Source organism: Penicillium rubens, assembly GCF_028828025.1.
Source record: "Penicillium rubens strain IBT 27055 chromosome Unknown utg000002l_segment0_segment0, whole genome shotgun sequence".
NCBI lineage: Eukaryota > Fungi > Ascomycota > Eurotiomycetes > Eurotiales > Aspergillaceae > Penicillium > Penicillium rubens.
Window position 1 is genome coordinate 5,528,096 of NW_026890600.1, and position 16,111 is coordinate 5,544,206.

General features: G+C 49.3%; 5 protein-coding genes across 5 annotated transcripts; 3 read left to right on the plus strand and 2 right to left on the minus strand.

Moving 5' to 3' along the window:
• Positions 1-1,331: 1,331 nt before the first annotated feature.
• Positions 1,332-4,898, plus strand: N7525_004586 (guanine nucleotide exchange factor; the record flags this gene model as incomplete). The annotated part of the gene is made up of 2 exons (XM_002565616.2): positions 1,332-1,862; positions 1,914-4,898. 2 exons carry the CDS (start codon positions 1,332-1,334, stop codon positions 4,896-4,898), a joined length of 3,516 nt encoding a protein of 1,171 aa, XP_002565662.2.
• A 2,052-nt stretch (positions 4,899-6,950) lies between these two features.
• On the minus strand, positions 6,951-9,889 carry N7525_004587 (putative DNA mismatch repair protein (Mlh3); the record flags this gene model as incomplete). The annotated part of the gene is made up of 2 exons (XM_002565615.2): positions 6,951-9,589; positions 9,643-9,889. The coding sequence occupies 2 exons, from the start codon at positions 9,887-9,889 to the stop codon at positions 6,951-6,953; spliced, it is 2,886 nt and encodes a 961-aa protein (XP_002565661.1).
• A 186-nt stretch (positions 9,890-10,075) lies between these two features.
• On the plus strand, positions 10,076-11,619 carry N7525_004588 (uncharacterized protein; the record flags this gene model as incomplete). Its single annotated transcript, XM_002565614.2, has 2 exons — positions 10,076-10,295; positions 10,358-11,619. 2 exons carry the CDS (start codon positions 10,076-10,078, stop codon positions 11,617-11,619), a joined length of 1,482 nt encoding a protein of 493 aa, XP_002565660.2.
• A 374-nt stretch (positions 11,620-11,993) lies between these two features.
• On the minus strand, positions 11,994-13,809 carry N7525_004589 (cytochrome P450; the record flags this gene model as incomplete). The annotated part of the gene is made up of 5 exons (XM_061213069.1): positions 11,994-12,086; positions 12,146-12,916; positions 12,980-13,098; positions 13,167-13,419; positions 13,564-13,809. The coding sequence occupies 5 exons, from the start codon at positions 13,807-13,809 to the stop codon at positions 11,994-11,996; spliced, it is 1,482 nt and encodes a 493-aa protein (XP_061070090.1).
• An 806-nt stretch (positions 13,810-14,615) lies between these two features.
• N7525_004590 (uncharacterized protein) lies at positions 14,616-16,014 on the plus strand (the record flags this gene model as incomplete). The annotated part of the gene is made up of 5 exons (XM_061213070.1): positions 14,616-14,873; positions 14,943-15,318; positions 15,384-15,505; positions 15,561-15,642; positions 15,692-16,014. The coding sequence occupies 5 exons, from the start codon at positions 14,616-14,618 to the stop codon at positions 16,012-16,014; spliced, it is 1,161 nt and encodes a 386-aa protein (XP_061070091.1).
• Between the last annotated feature and the right edge of the window lie 97 nt (positions 16,015-16,111).

The following is a 16,111-nucleotide window of genomic DNA, read 5'->3' on the forward strand; positions in this document are numbered from 1 at the left end:
GGAGGGGGAATAGTGGGAGGTCTGGAACAGAGTACTCTGAGTACCTAGGTACCTACCTAAGTTCGGCAGATGTAAGGTGGACAGTGCTAGACTAGACTTGGTACATATGAGAGATGTACCTTTTAGCCTAGTTATTGTGTAGGAGGTACATTCTGCATTTGTACATTTGTACCAGTGGAGGGTGCCGAGGGTCTACGGTATTCAGAGTAAAATCATAGACAGGCCAAATCTGGGAAAGGAGGGATTCCTCAAATTTCCGATTTCAATTTTTTTTCTTTCTTTTTCTACTGCCTTTTGGAGATCTCCATCTTTAAATCTGGAATAAGAGATAGAAAGAGAGCCAGCAGTTTGGAAGAGTTAAACGTATAAAGTCTGAAATTTAAAAAAAGAAAATATAAAGTGAAAAAAACCCAAAAATAAAAAGGAAAGAATTTATAAATACGTACTTTTGTATGATACCCGTCACATTATATCGGAGTACATTACATCTCCATACAGGCCCAGTACCAGTGGAGCGTGGATCGTCCCGATCGAGTCCCAGAAGATGGCCCTTTCGAACTCTCCAGAGCTATTATTCCACTTAATTCCCTCTTTTTCCCTTTCTCCCCTTTTACTTCAAAGCTCTTCTTGCTCTTCTTGCTCTTCTTGCTCTTCTTCCTCACTTTTGTATTGCTGCCGGTGGCAATTGCGAGTTATACTTATACTTAGCATTCTTTTATATCCCTTCCGCCCTTGCGTTACCTTAATAGGGAATCCCTCTTTCGTCATTTACAGTCCTTGCTGCGGTCCTTCCAAGGTTCAATTGCACTTGCCTCAATTCTCCTTCATAGGCATTTGCATTATTTACCTAGGTTACCCATTGGGTCATTCATCCCTTGATATTGGCTTGACCTCATTACGACTCATCCCTCCGGGACCTTGAATATTCCGGACTCCTGGAAAGGAAGTCTGCTTGGATCTGTTTATAGTTTTTGATTACCTGTTAATATTGTTTTCTGTGTTTGTATGTCCAGTTCAAAGTTCCTAAATCCTTCCCCTCTCCTGGCATTCCAAGCCCTCAACCTCCTTGGGGCATTTCCAAACATTCAATCCCTATACTCTATATCCTTGAGCGCCAATTGACCTAGATTGTGTAGGATCAACACCAGCCTCTGGCGATCCGATACCTCCCCTCCATCCTTGATTATCCAACGCCACTTGCCTTCGATACTGGTCTTTTTTTTTAGTTGGATTCACTGAACCATGTCCATTGCACCTACCGAGTAAACGCCTTCGGTCAGTGACCTCAGCGGCTTGGAGAAGAAATTACTCAGTCACGGAACGGACAAGAGATGGAATCAATGAAGCCACACATCCCCCCGTTAAAGATCTCGAAATCCAATTCGAATTTATCCGAGTCGAGCAACGACACTAAATCTATACCGAGTCGATTCTATTCCGCCTGGGGCTCATCAGAGATGACCCCTCCGTTAACACCAAAAGACACCCAGGACACAAACATGGATCAACCCGAGGCCCCAAGACCTGTCTTTCACAACTATCTGCGCGCATTCTATCCTTTCCACCCGGCCGGCAATGTCTCTCCGTCGACTGTTACACTCCCTCTGGACCAGGGAGATATCATTTTGGTACACTCCGTTCACACCAATGGCTGGGCCGATGGTACATTATTAGATTCTGGGAATCGAGGCTGGTTGCCCACGAATTACTGCGAAGCATACGATCAATTACCTATGCGTCCTTTATTGAAGGCCTTGACTGATTTCTGGGATATCATTCGAGGAGGATGCGGGTCATCACTAAAAGATTTTGGAAACCAAGACTTGATGAGAGGGCCTATCGCTGGCGTCCGGTTCCTACTGGTAAGTACCAATTAGAACCGAGAAAACACCACAGGGCTTATAATTCCGCAGGAAAAATCAGAATGTCTTACCCGGGAGTCACCCCTGGTAAGGAGATTCGACGGACTACGCAGAATCCGGAAGGCTTTGCTGTCTGACCTGTCTTCGCTGGTGAAAACTGCGAAGAAATTCCAGGAAGTTGCCAACGGGGTTCCTTCGGAAGATGAGGTTGAGGCCATTTTGGATGAGATGCTTCTCAAAGCTTTCAAGATCGTGACCCGAGGAGTTCGATTCCTCGACGTGTGGAATGAGGAGGTAGGCTTGAGCAGGACTATTGCTGAGATGGATGGACCCGGCGACAGCATAGACCAATATAGCATGCCACCGACCCCTGCATCCGAAAGTTTCAACTTGGGCGAGAACGATGGGCCTGCTAGATCTGAGTCGCGAATGCTGGAATCACGAATGGAATCACGGATGGAATCGCGGCAAATGAACCACAGCCGTATGGATATGAGTCGGTCATCGATGCGCACTGAGATGGTTGATCAAAGACCGGTCTCCGTCGCTACGAAACGGGTTTCTATATCTCACCGTATGTCAGTTTCAGGTCCTTCTACTGCCATCAGTGCCCAGAACCTGGCATCAGAACGCCTCGGGACGACATATGATGCCTTCCTCGGTGTGCTTGGCTCGTTTATCGGACTCCACATGCAGTCCCGCTCCTCGACGGAGTTGGTTGTCACCACCCAGCAGGCTGTCCAGTCGTGTAGGCAGTTGTTAAATGTCGTGGAGGTGGTGTGTGAGCATGACACCCACCGCAGCGTGTTCCTCGAACAGGCACGAGAGTCAATGTGTGAGAAGCTATCTGAGCTTGTCCACGCTGCACGCGACGTGTTCCGCCCCGCACACCTACCAGACGATGATCTTGTGTTCATGCCAGACGAAGGGAAACGCCTTGTGGATGCTGCCACTGACTGTGTACGAGCAGCTGGAAACTGTTTGGCGAAGGCTCGCCTGGTGCTTGAGCAAATTGGTGACCTTGAGCTTGACCCTGAACACTTTGAAGAGAGGGGCAAGGACTTGCCTGGCATTGCCTCTCCACAAGATGAACCGGAGACTGGCGTAGAACAGGAGCGACAGGAATTGTCACTCCGCCTTCCCCCACCTCCTCTTCAGATTCCCACCACCACATACTCTCCCCCAACACCTGCTCTCACCGACTCTACAACACCTTCATCCTTCCAGTCTCGTCTCTCAAATTCTCCCGCCAACACCACCGCCATTTCTTCAACACCTAATTCTGCCATCCTCCCCACCCATCTGGATAACATCTCTTCTTTCTCCTCTGCTGACAGCAACTACCCTGAAAGTCATCCCAAGTCTGACGTGAGCGAATCATTTGGGCGTGGAGTCACGAGCAATGGTAGCAGCTTCACATATCACAGCCACACACGTGACTCTGAGATGAGTGGTGTCTCGCAAACCTCGACTCGGGCTACCTCACCTGATATTGGGGGTAGCTTCCAAGGTAGTTTCACCGTTCACTCACTGAAGGAGAGTCTGAGTTACTCGACCCTCGCCGAGGAGAACGAGGAGACTGAGGCCAACATCCTGGAAAAGACTTTCGCACACGAACTTATTTACAAAGAAGGTTCGGTGATGGGCGGTAGTCTGCGTGCTCTTATTGAGAAGCTGACTGCTCACCAATCCACCCCCGATTCCATGTTTGTCTCAACCTTCTACCTTACCTTCCGTCTCTTCACTACGCCTCTTGAGTTTGCCGAGGCCCTCGCTGAACGCTTCGAATACATTGGTGACACACCCCATGCCGCCGGACCTGTCCGTCTCCGTGTATACAACATCTTCAAGGGCTGGCTCGAGTCCCACTGGCGCCACGATCGTGACAACACAGCCCTTGACTTCATCATCAACTTCGCAAACACACGACTTATGGTAGATCTCCCCACTGCTGGTAAGCGGTTGCTTGATCTGGCCAACAAGGTGTCCGCAGTTGGTGGCCCGCTTGTGCCTCGCTTAATTTCTTCTATGGGCAAGACCAACACTTCCATTGCCCAATACATTCACCCCGATACCCCCCTACCTCCCCCCGTCCTTGGCAAGAAGGAACACAACTTGCTTAGGCAATGGAAGAACGGCGAGGCCTCAATTACCATTCTTGACTTCGACCCACTCGAGCTCGCCCGCCAGCTCACTATTAAGGAGTCGCGTATTTTCTGCTCGATCCTTCCTGAAGAACTCCTGGACACGGAATGGACCAGGAAGACAGGCTCGTTGGCTGTGAATGTCCGGGCCATGTCAACTCTGTCGACTGATCTTGCCCACCTCGTTGCCGACTCCATTCTGTACCTCGAGGAGCCCAAAAAGCGGGCCGCAACCATCAAGCACTGGGTCAAGATTGCGAACAAGTGTCTGGAGTTGAACAACTACGACTCCCTTATGGCTATCATTTGTTCATTGAACTTGTCTATGATATCTCGCCTGAAGAAGACCTGGGACATCGTATCGCAGAAGACCAAGACTGCCCTCGAGCAGCTCCGCAGCATCGTGGATGTGTCCCGCAACTACGCCGTACTCCGTCAACGCCTTCAGAATCACGTGCCCCCTTGTCTCCCATTCGTCGGCACCTACCTGACCGACCTCACCTTTGTCGACCACGGCAACCAATCTCTTCGTACGCTCTCCACCGACGACAGTGAAATGGCTGTCATCAACTTCGACAAGCACATGAAGACAGCTCGCATTATCAGCGAGCTCCAACGCTTCCAGATCCCCTACCGTCTAACCGAAGTTCCGGAGCTTCAGGCTTGGATGCAGAATGAGCTCGTGCGCGTGCGTTCCAACGGTGAAACAACCGCACAAACCTTCTATCGCCGCTCTCTAGTTCTTGAGCCTAGAGAACCCTCCCGCAGCGGAAATACTCTTCAGTCCCAATCTGAGTCCATTCCTTCCATGCTCGACAATGCCAAGGACAAGTTCGACTTCCTCTCATGGACCAACCAATCCAAGGCGAAATCCGTCACGACACACGGATAAATCACTCCCTTCCACCCGCAATCACCTACACCATCCTTCGCAACCTAATGACTGATGACCTCTTCTTATTCCCGATTTACTGTTCTAACCAACATCATCTTAACTGTTCTACTATGCATACTTGCATTATCTTCCCCCCAAACCCATTTTCTTGTGATCTGTGAATATCCCATCATTCTTGTCTTACCTATTTACTTTTTTTTTTTTATTCTTGGGTGGTACTTGCGTGTTTGATTTGTTTTGCAATTTCTCGTTTGAGAAATGTAGCATTGGAAAAGCGGCTATGTATGGAACGGGGCCCCGGACTACCCAAACGGAGTTTACCAAGGGGCTTGTTCTGTTTATGTTTTAATTTCTTGTCTGTTCTTATTTTCGGCTGGGGAAACAAGGACAGGTTGGGAAAAAGGATTGTTATCTGTCAACTGGGCGTTTCCTACATCGGATACCCTCTAGACAATATTTTTGCCTCACGGCTTCTGTACAGGAGCAACTCTTAAAAGCTGCCTAAAATGCAAAATACGCTTTAGTTTTACCTGTTTCTGTGTCAATCGTAGCTGTAACCCTGCTTTTGCCTCGTGTAGTGAATATTTGGGCTTTCTAAGTAACCCAAGCTATCCAAATTAAGGACTTTCGATGATTTACCCCGGATTCTGCCTTCATATTTCTGCCTGAATACTGAGACCTGCATATAGAAAACCGACTGCAACCATCACTACCAATGATGGTCAAATAAAAGCCCACAAGCCAGCTCAAAAGCTACCGTACCAGTGAGAGCCCACCATCAACAGGCACCAACTGACCCGTAATCCAGCGCGACGCATCCGAAAGATTTGAGCTCAAAGATCTTATTCGCGGTTTAAGGCTGGGCCAAACACCAAAAGTAAACCAAGCAGCGGAAATAAAATCCTTGGAATAAATACGCTTGACTAGGACCTCTTGACAGACCTATCTAATGAACGTCCCTGAGGCCTACAAAAGTATAGATGTAGCTTTTAGATAAGGTTCATGGAAGTACCATCATTTGTTCCAATCTGATGTTTGCTATACCAGATACATACGTATATACGAGCTTTGTATTGCCTTTATGCTTTGATGGTATTCATATCATATCATAAAGCATCGCTATTCAAGGCCGCGTAAACCGGCCGCAGTGCCATTCCGTCTATCACTATGTCCGTGGCTGGCTGATCCTTGCATGAACCCCTCCGCCAAGTCTACGGAGGGGTTTCTTGACAATACATATCCATCAAAGAGATACGCGGAGGACACCTTAGTTTTGAATGCAAGAAAACCCTCGACTGTATACCACAGCCGATAGACCGCTGCAATTGCGTCGAGGTATTTGAGTAGTGCGAGTGCCTATGGATACTCCGTAAGCGTCGGACCCCTGCAAAATATGAAATATGTACGTCAATTTCAAACTGAAATCTTCGATGTCCTGCACGATCTATCTGGCCGATGCGCGTTCATGCAAGAATATGAAATCCATCAGGCTTACGGAGTTCTCCGTACAGGGTGAGTACTATGCAGAGTGCCCAGCTGCACCTCGCTATGTCACCATGTCACATCTAGACTTGACGTAAACACTCAAGGGATTGTTTGTTTCAATCGTTTGTTTTATGATGTATTGAAAACCCGAGCTGTATTCTGTTTGTTAATTTGAGTTGGAGGAAATGTGACATATCACCGTAAAACCTTCAAAACAGGTTTGAGCGCTCATGGTAGAGGCTAAAGTGGACGACAGGGATTTCATGTCAGTTTATTTGAGACTCTGGGCTGTCATTGTAAGGAGGATAGGCAGATGCAAGCGAAAGATCACCGCAGTGATGCCGAGTCTGTATCTTATTCGCACGCAGTCCACAAAACCCTAAAACTAAACAGGAGAATTCACAAAATGAGCGCCAAAGACGAGTGGTTTGGGTTCGAGATTGAATAATTGGCAAATCTTGATTGATGTATCAGCTAATGTACATATTTTCGTCCAGTTTCGCGCATTTCCAATTACCAGAATCCCCAATTTCCCATAGAAGAGCCTTCCAAGGAACTAACCAATTATGTTACATAACGTGTTCTAAACGCCTCCACGAAATCCGAAGTAGTGTCATAATTATCATCATAAGCGGATGCACTGGTATCCAAGTCTAGCGGCAATGAAACAGCAGTCTCAGGGAGGGATCGTAAATCAAGTATAGGGACCATTGAAGGGCGGGCGTGGGCGCATTGAAATGGGAAGGCACAACGGGCCAGGCTGGAGACCAACGCCTGGCACTCATCGATGTTCAACGGGTCATTGAACATGATCGCAGTGCGACAGGCGCGGGAGTTGAGAAGGTCCACGATGCCTTGAGGGCACCCATTCATCCGTTGAACCCATGAGCGCGAGGCGGATCTCTGGTGTACAACATCGTCGCTGTCTGATAGTTCGATATCCTGTTCGAATGTTCTCTTCGACAGGAACGGCTTATTTCCATCTTCCTCACTTGACCAAATCTCACGCCTCATCAAGTCAATCAACACATGAGGCTCGAGCCTACAGCGTTCGGCTATTAGGACAGGAAGAGTATGAATGGTGATCAAGGCAGTAGAGTTGGTCTTGCCTTGTGTCGCATACTCAATACCCCAGGTTGAGAAGAAACTCGTATACTTTTGGAAGAGATCACCCTCCGTCAATGAAACCTCAAATGCCAAAGAAACGACTTGGACAGTTCGCACTCGAGCACCCGACTCCCAATTCTCACCAAGCCCAGCAGAGACAAACATTTCCCCGAATAACTGTTCAATTCGACATCGCTCATCGGCCGCGTGCTGATCGATTAAAAGCAGAACATCGTTTGATGGCCCCTCCAAATTGCGAGTGATGGGGGCCGTACGGACCTTAGCCAAGATGAACTTTCTGTCCACCTGGGCTATCACGTCGGCAGTCTCGAGCGCATGACGTTGGAGTTTCCCTCGATATTTGGCAACTTGCGCTGTATCAAGTGATCCAATGCCTTTGAAGCAGTCGTGTGAAGAAGTAGCTGTACTCTGCTGACCGGCGGCCTCTGCGCCTAGATTTGGTATTGGTATTTCTGTTCGGCTGAAGGAAGGGTTGTCCCATGCCCCCAACATGTTATCTATCCAAAACGTTTGCACAGGCTTCTTGGACGGGCGTTCGACACAGTCAGTGGGGGAACGCTGGGTAGCTAATGACTTGCGGGAGTTCATTGTTTGACCCGTTCGAGGATTGATCATATAGGCCAAGTTGGTGTGCGGATCGATCCAAGTGATCATCTTGTCTGATGGTGAGTCTCCAGGCAGATCCCCCTTGTCCCCACTACGGATCCTTTCATACGGGGGCTTTGGAAGGATGGTGCACTCCTGGCCATCATCTCGACGATTTGGCTTATGTTTAGGGTGAATCAGCAAGGAGCTATTGCCCTGCATTACATCAGGAGTCGCATGAGAAAGCCCAGACGTTCGTTGGGTCGGAGAACGTCTTTTGAGATCCTTGGCGGTTTTCACTCTGGACCAGTTGTTGAAGGATTGACCAGAGTTCAGAGACTGGGTTCTTGGAAATGAGGGAATTTTCAAGCGACCGCTAAACGCCTCTTCAGTGCTCGAAATCGACCGACCATGTCGTAAGGGGGCATGAGAACCGCCAGCTGGTGGGGAGGCTTTGGAACGGATACTCTGGTTTTGATCTGACGAAATGGTCTGCTTTCTGCCATTACGAGGGCGGAGATCGTGTTGCTTCAAAAACTCATGGACCATGGCCCCAAGCACATCAATTATACGTTGAACTGATTTGGCAGATTCCGGAAGGTGCTCAGATGCATCATCATCATCCAACCGTATAACAGCGTTTGTGTCAATGCGAACGTAGAACATTGGCCACTTATTGACAGGCTTTGCCCAGTTTCGAGTACTTGCGTTACTTGCGGCATCAAGCTGATTCACCGAAGGTGTAATATGTGAAACAGAGCTTCTGTTAGACATGGCTCCGACATTACTAAAATCTGACGAAGCAAATAGCCGGTTTACTTCGTTATACAGCACGTTCGAGCCATTGTGGGACAGCAGGGGTTCTTTTCCCAAAGAGATGAACTGACACTTCCGACTTGGGCTGGGCTGGAGAGATATAGCTCCCCGAACTGTGAGGTCAGAAACTGATGCTGAGATTTCATGCCAAGAATCGATGTTTTGTGGTGTGACTAGCCCAGATTGTGTGAGAACCATCCCGATACGTTTAAGATCGAACTCCCTCTGATCATGAGAGATGCGTGCTTCGGGCATGGAGGCATTTCCAAGACGAACGGACATCCTTTTATTTCGTTCCACATCGATCAAGACTAATTTTGAGAATTGATGATTGGCTAGAAGGAGAGACACCAAGGAGTTCCTGAGTTGGTCCCACTCACGTTCTAGCTCGTCTGATCGCTGAAGAGCGAGAGCTCGACTCTTGACGCGAACTGGCATATTTCCAAAAAGGTCGTTGACAGTCACAGACGTGCCATGGTCGACAGAGCGAAGCGCATGATGTGGAGGCGCAGGGGTTAGCCGAGCCACAGGCGTCGAATGATGAAGTATGATCGAGTTTGTGCATCCATGATCAATGTGACGAGAAGTTACAGTGAGTAGAGACAATGAGGCCAGGGAAGCCAAGAACAAGCCCCGATGGCCATACAAGCCACCCAGGTTGAATTTGGATGTATCTATTCCATATGTTAGCTAGCATACATTATAGCGTCAAGGTTGGGAGACATACGGTGAGGCTTGCCTAGACCTCCTGTAACTTCGAACTCCACTGGAGGAATTCCTTCGCCATCATCCTCAACAATACAGCCACCACGTTTGAAATCGACAGTGACGAAGACGGTATGTGCATTAGCATCCAAAGAATTCTTGACTAGCTCCAGAATGACACCAGTCAGATGCACAATGGACGTAGATGATTTGACCTTTGCAATCACATCAGAAGGTAGCGCTCGTATCATTGACTGAGAAGGAGGCATTGACGCAGTTGTTGTATTCACCGGGGCATTGCGCCACTAGATGCAAGAAAGATCCCAAGGTGGATTTTGGAAACACGACTAAAAGAGTTTCATTCATGATCACATGCCATTGTCGCTGCTTGAGCCCTCCCGATAAGTATCATAAATGACTCAGGAAATGTATACAACGTCCAGAATTTTGAGAGTATGTCAAATAGAAGTCAAAGAGGCAACATTGAAGGCAGGCACATGACGTGCACGGATAAACAGTCTCCCCGCCCGCTGCTCCATCTGCCTCGGCGCGGCTGGATCCCCAGGGCTCTGCTCCCTTGCCTACCTTTGACCTTTCACAAGCCAGAGAGGATAGTGACTAGGCTGCCTCTTCAAGCTAGAATGACTACTGCCGATGGTCCTGCTAGGGTGCATGGTAAGTTCAGATTGTGCTTTTTGGCCACCGTGAACCGCTGCTAAGGGATTCATACAAAACAGACCGGAATGCACGTCGCCGTCCATTCTCCAACTGGGTGAAACGCCTGGCGAACCTTAAGAGTTCCTCGGATTCTACGACAAATCGATGGTCCAACAAGCGCTACACTGGTAATAAGGGCAAGAAGGGCGATCAAGAAAACAACCCATACCCGCTTTCTGGAACCATCAACCGTGACACAGGGACTCAGACACCGACCGACTCATACACGGATGACCATTATGGTGCAGGATCTCGCTCCAGGAGCGACCCATCTTTGTGTTCGGGCTATGAGAATCCGGCTCCCCTGACTAGCGCAAAATCCGCTGCGCCAACTATTTCAACCAATGGCGACGCCGCATTCTCCGAAGCGGCGTATTCCAAGGCAGGCACATTGACAACTGGGACTGAAGGATTTAGCACCCATGGGGGTGGCGAGGGTAGTACCTTCTCATCGCCTGCACCTTCGATTCGATCCATGACCACTACCCTGACCACTGTGCACTCGACGGCACCCTCAACCCAACTGTACAACACACAAAACAACCACAATGGACACCACCATGGCAGCTCGACACAGAGCTCCTCAAACCAGCAGATTCAATTTTCCCACCAATTTCCTCCAACCTCACCCGCTACTGCAGTCCCCCCACACCTCGTGCCCCAAAGCCATGCGATGACGTACAGCGCCGCAACCGCAAACAATGCCTTGACCGATAACGCTTCTCTTCTCACCTTGGCGAGCTCATCCAAGCGTCGTCGGCGCAACTCCCTCGATACCAATGCATCCGTACGCGGATTGGCTCCCTCTTCTGTTTTCGGCGGTAGTCGGGAGAGCCTGCCGCTGAGCGTTCTGAGTGGAAATACGACTGAAGCATCGAATACCTCTGTGTTCAATACCTCGGGTGTACTGAGCCGACCAAGTATTGTTGGTCTTGCTAGTGCTGAACGCATCAGTGTGTACTCGGCCTCCGGAGCAATTCCGCTAGCTAGCACGACTGCGGAGCGGGGTGGCTTGTACACCACTAAGCAGACCACCGGCGGCGATACGGCCAGCATTCGCAGCGGTGTCCAATCACACAGTCGAAATGACAGTACCGCCGCCAGTATCACTGGGGGCATTAGCAGTCCATTGGCTATGACTGGTCGCATGAGTCGAAGAAGTTCTGGCTGGGGAGAAATTACCGGCGAGGAAGGCAATGACGGAAAACCAGGTGAGAAAAACGAAGATGAAGCCATGACTAAAGATGAGCATGGCTTTCCCGTTGAGCGGCTCAAGACATGAATCGCACACACCCACGTACCATTACCGAACACAATTGGACGGCGAGGTACGCTTGAATGAAGTTACGCATGGACAGTCGGGAAGCTTGAACGAAGTAACAGCGATTCTTTACTACATAATGACTTGATGCACGGGGACTTTCCAAGGGCCTGGATATTCTTAATGGTTTAGCGGCGTTTTCTAGGCTGGGACTTTGATACCCTATGCGGTATGGACAAATTCGTTTCTACTCAATCCATATCGCATGCGATTTCAGATCTTCCGCGTATCCATTAGACCTTTGCTAGATCCCGGCTCTGGTCGCTTAGCTTCCACACGTTCATGATGTCGTATTTGTTAATGTCCGTCCATTATTGGCACACGAGCACCCCATTTCATCGGCGCTGAATTACCATGGGCATATCGTACTGATACACGAACCAGGCATTTTGGTAGTTCCATTCATGTTTGGGGTCCACCAGTTGAATCTGTACCCCGAGTTAGCACCAAGAAGCTGGCATCCGAAGAATCCCAATGAACCACTTACATCGAACGAGCTGTACAACGATGCAATCAACTTTTTGATCTCTAACATAGCGAGATACCGGCCCATGCAAACGCGGCCTCCACCACCAAATGATAGGTCGACAGTATCCTTCATCCGACGCAGGCGATCCTCAAAGTTTCCCGGGCTTTCGCCCTTGCCCTGTAGCCAGCGGTCCGGTTTGAAGTCATCGGCGTCATGTCCGAACACTCCGAAATCACGGTTAGTGACAAAGGGGTTGATCCCGGCCTTGGTCCCTGCAGGGAGATATCGTCCATCGGGAAGCGTGAATCCACCCTCCGGAACGACACGTTCGAAGACCATGGCAATGCCGGGGTTGATGCGCAGAGCTTCACGAATGACGGCATCCAAGTACGGCAAGTCGCGGATCTCCTTCCATGGAGCGGGGGCAGAGATACCGGCGGCTTGGAGTTCGGCGGCAAGTTTGACCGTCGCAGCGGGTGACTTCGCTAGGTAGTAAACGACAGCACGCATGGTGGCCGAGCTCGTGTCGCCTCCAGCAAGAATGCTCAGCATCAGCCAGTTGACAATCTGATTATCGTCGACCATATCGGGGTACGTTTCTTTCAGCTGCACGTATTTATCTAGGGTGTGGTCAACACTACCAGCGGGTATTTCCTTTTCAGCGAGCTGGGCTTGGTATTCGGCGACGACTTTGAAGGCGTACAGGACGCCTGTCAAGGTGGGCTTGGGCCCAATTCGCTTAATCGGATTCTTGTCGAGGATGTTGTCAACCCACGGGATTTGAGAGACCTAGTGGGACGTACGTGTCAGTTACCCTCAGCCACGTCGAATCGTTTATATCGGGGTATTTACCGGTGCGAAGTATCTCAGGCCAGCAGTCGAGTCCGTGATCAAATTGTCGACATCCTTCTCCTGATCAATGAATCCATAATGCCGACCAAAACTGAAGTTGGCGGTGACATCCCAGGCAACTATGCGTGTTAGGTTCTATCTATGCCAGGTCCCATTGGGTGTTTGGGATCTTTGAGAGTATGCTTACAGAAACCAATCCATTCATCTGCCGGACAAACCTTTCCTGCGTTATCGCCATCGACGAATCTCAGCGCTAGCTTGTCCACAAACTTGGTTATTGTCTCATCGATAAAAGGCTCGTATTCCAGAACCTTAGTCATGGACCAAAGGCTCCGAATAGGTCGGATATTCTGGTTGTGCCAATCTTCATCTTGGGTGTTGAAGAGGTTCGACAGTCGATGGCCTTCGAGCAACACGTCATTGGGACGGTACATATCACTCTTTACATGATTACAACAGGTCAGCACAGCCTACTCTCACACGTAAAAGGACGATATTGACTAGGAGATGACATATCCGACCTTTTTCCAGGGATTGCGCGTGGAGTAAATTGTCCGAATTAGATTCGGGTCTGATATGCTCACGCAATTGGGCCCGACCTGTACCGCTGTGCCATATTTCCGGTGTAATTGGACATTCTTGAGATCAATGCGTCCACCATATGCGTGAGACGCGCGCCAAAAATCAGTGACCTTGGCCAATGCTGGGCCAGGGATGGACCTCAAGCGCGAAAAGAACACATCTGAAATCAGCTTTATCACAACAAGCAGACCCAGAGTGACCAGGGCCTGGGCCCACAGGCTGGAAGGAAGAGTGATCATTTCCGACATCGTGGCAGATGTGGATTCTGTGCACACACAAAAGTACGTGCAGTGTAGCAAGGCGATTCCAAACTCGATTCACTGCCAATAGTCAGGTTTTCGCGAGCCGGCAACGCGGTTGACAGTCGCAGCATTTAAAAGCCCCTCGGAGATCCTAGGGGCTAGTGCTGCTGAGATTATGGGGGGCGTGATTTGCCCTTTTTTTAACACCAGGCGTGAGAACGTGGGCCATTGCGGGGAACAAAATGAACGGCGCGAACAAGCGTTGATAATTCTCCAATGGCATGGGAACTCCATCCAAGTGGGATTTAGCGTTCGTCTCCAGACGGGGGTGAACGGAATGTGGAGTCGGTGATTGATTGCCGATGATCGTGAATGGCTGTTCGATAAAACCAATTTCCCAATTTGGCCATAACAACCTTGGCTCTCCAGCGGCGCCGCCCTAGCGTCCGACGAGATACCATGGCTTTGTGACAGCGGCTCTAATTAGCCGTTTAAGAACAAGCTCGTGCAAAATGATTATTATTGTTGACTTAACAAATCCACTACCATGGTAAGCGAATCCAAGCATAAGCCATGGATGACAGACTGGTTCAAATCGAGAAAGCGGCGTAAGTCGATCCCTTGGATGTTTTCTTGATCCACCTAGAAAACATGAGCTCCACTTTATGTGACAAATATTAACTTTTTCGGAATTCGCCCCCATATTCCATGTTCTTGGGACGGGCTAGTGTTCTACCTAGGTAGCTTTTATGACACCCGGTTGACAATGCTCAACCCTCCTGGAGTCCCATGCGCGTGTAATCATTCGTGGCATGCCCACGTCTGGGGAAGTCGAATCTCTAGATTTACGGTACACCCCGGACTGTGATTCTGCGCAGCGTTGGCGAACGCTCAGGATGTCGTCTAATGGGGGTGCACATCTCCCGATAGAGAGCCAGGCTCCTACGGTGAAGGGTGTGATGTGGACGATGTCGATGGTTCCTTTGGTCTTCGTTTTGATGCGCTTGTATGTGCGAGTGTACATGCGGAGAGTGTTTGGCTGGGATGACGGCATTGCAATTGCGGCAATCGTAAGGGTCTCCTCTCTTTTCGTGACTGTCGGACTTGAGATGATTTTACTGACTTCAATCCCTTGATAGTGTTGTCTCGTTGCATACGCTGCTGTCTGCCATGTCGCTGCAACCCTGGGCTTAGGACAACACCTCGAAATTGTCCAGAAAACCCCAAATAACCTGATCCAGGTGGCCCTCTTGTGCAATATTGGCGAAAGTTTGGCAATCATGGCATGCACCCTCGGCAAGACGTCCTTTGCTGTCACGTTACTTCGGATTGTGGTCCAGAGATGGATGGTTGTCGTGCTATGGTTCGTGATTGTTACAATGAACATTGTCAACATCTTGGCTGCACTCTTTGTCTTCCTGCAATGCAGGGATCCTCGACATTTGTGGAATCCGATGATTCCATCGGAGTGTTGGCCGCCGGACGTCTTTACCAATTTCGCTCTCTTTGTTGGTGGTAAGTTTTCTTGCAGAAACCCTTGGGTCGTTATTGACGACTAATGCATCAATTCCCTCCTGCAGCCTATTCTGGAGCACAAGATTTTGTCTTAGCACTGCTACCGTGGACTATTGTCTGGAAACTGCAAATGAGAAAGAAGGAAAAGCTTGCTGTGGCCTTCGCAATGAGCCTTGGAATCTTGCAAGTCTTGCAGACCCTACACCGTTGATCCCACATACTGACTGACATGTCTCTTCAAGCGCAGGCGCAGCATCCATAGTCAAGACCATACATCTTGTGGCGCTCTCGGCCAAATCCGACTTCACATGTACGTCACCAATTGTTATCTTCTCCATCTTCGCCATAAAACTAATTTATTCTCTTTGCTTAGGGGAACTTGCTCCCTTATTGATCTGGGCAGCTGTAGAGGATGGTCTCGCTATCACCGCTGCATCTATTCCCGCGCTTAGGCCTCTCTTAACGATGATATTCCCCAACACATCATCGGACAATTATAACATGATCCCGTACCCACACCCGCCTCCCAACCGCAAGGTCTTCGACAACTCCAAGGGCGAAACGCAGACGGACATTGGACATACGACAGTCCACGATATGGGAAGCCAAACAGCAATCCTAGAGACTATTGCCCCGAAGGGTGAAAATATCAACATGACAACAGAGGTCTCAGTGACATATAATCATGGCTCATAAAGGACTTCGTCGAGACAAAAGAATAATTACAAGCAACAGGCAGCGGTCGACCGTACCAAGGGCTCTTAAACTTGTCATAAATAAAAAAAACCCGCAA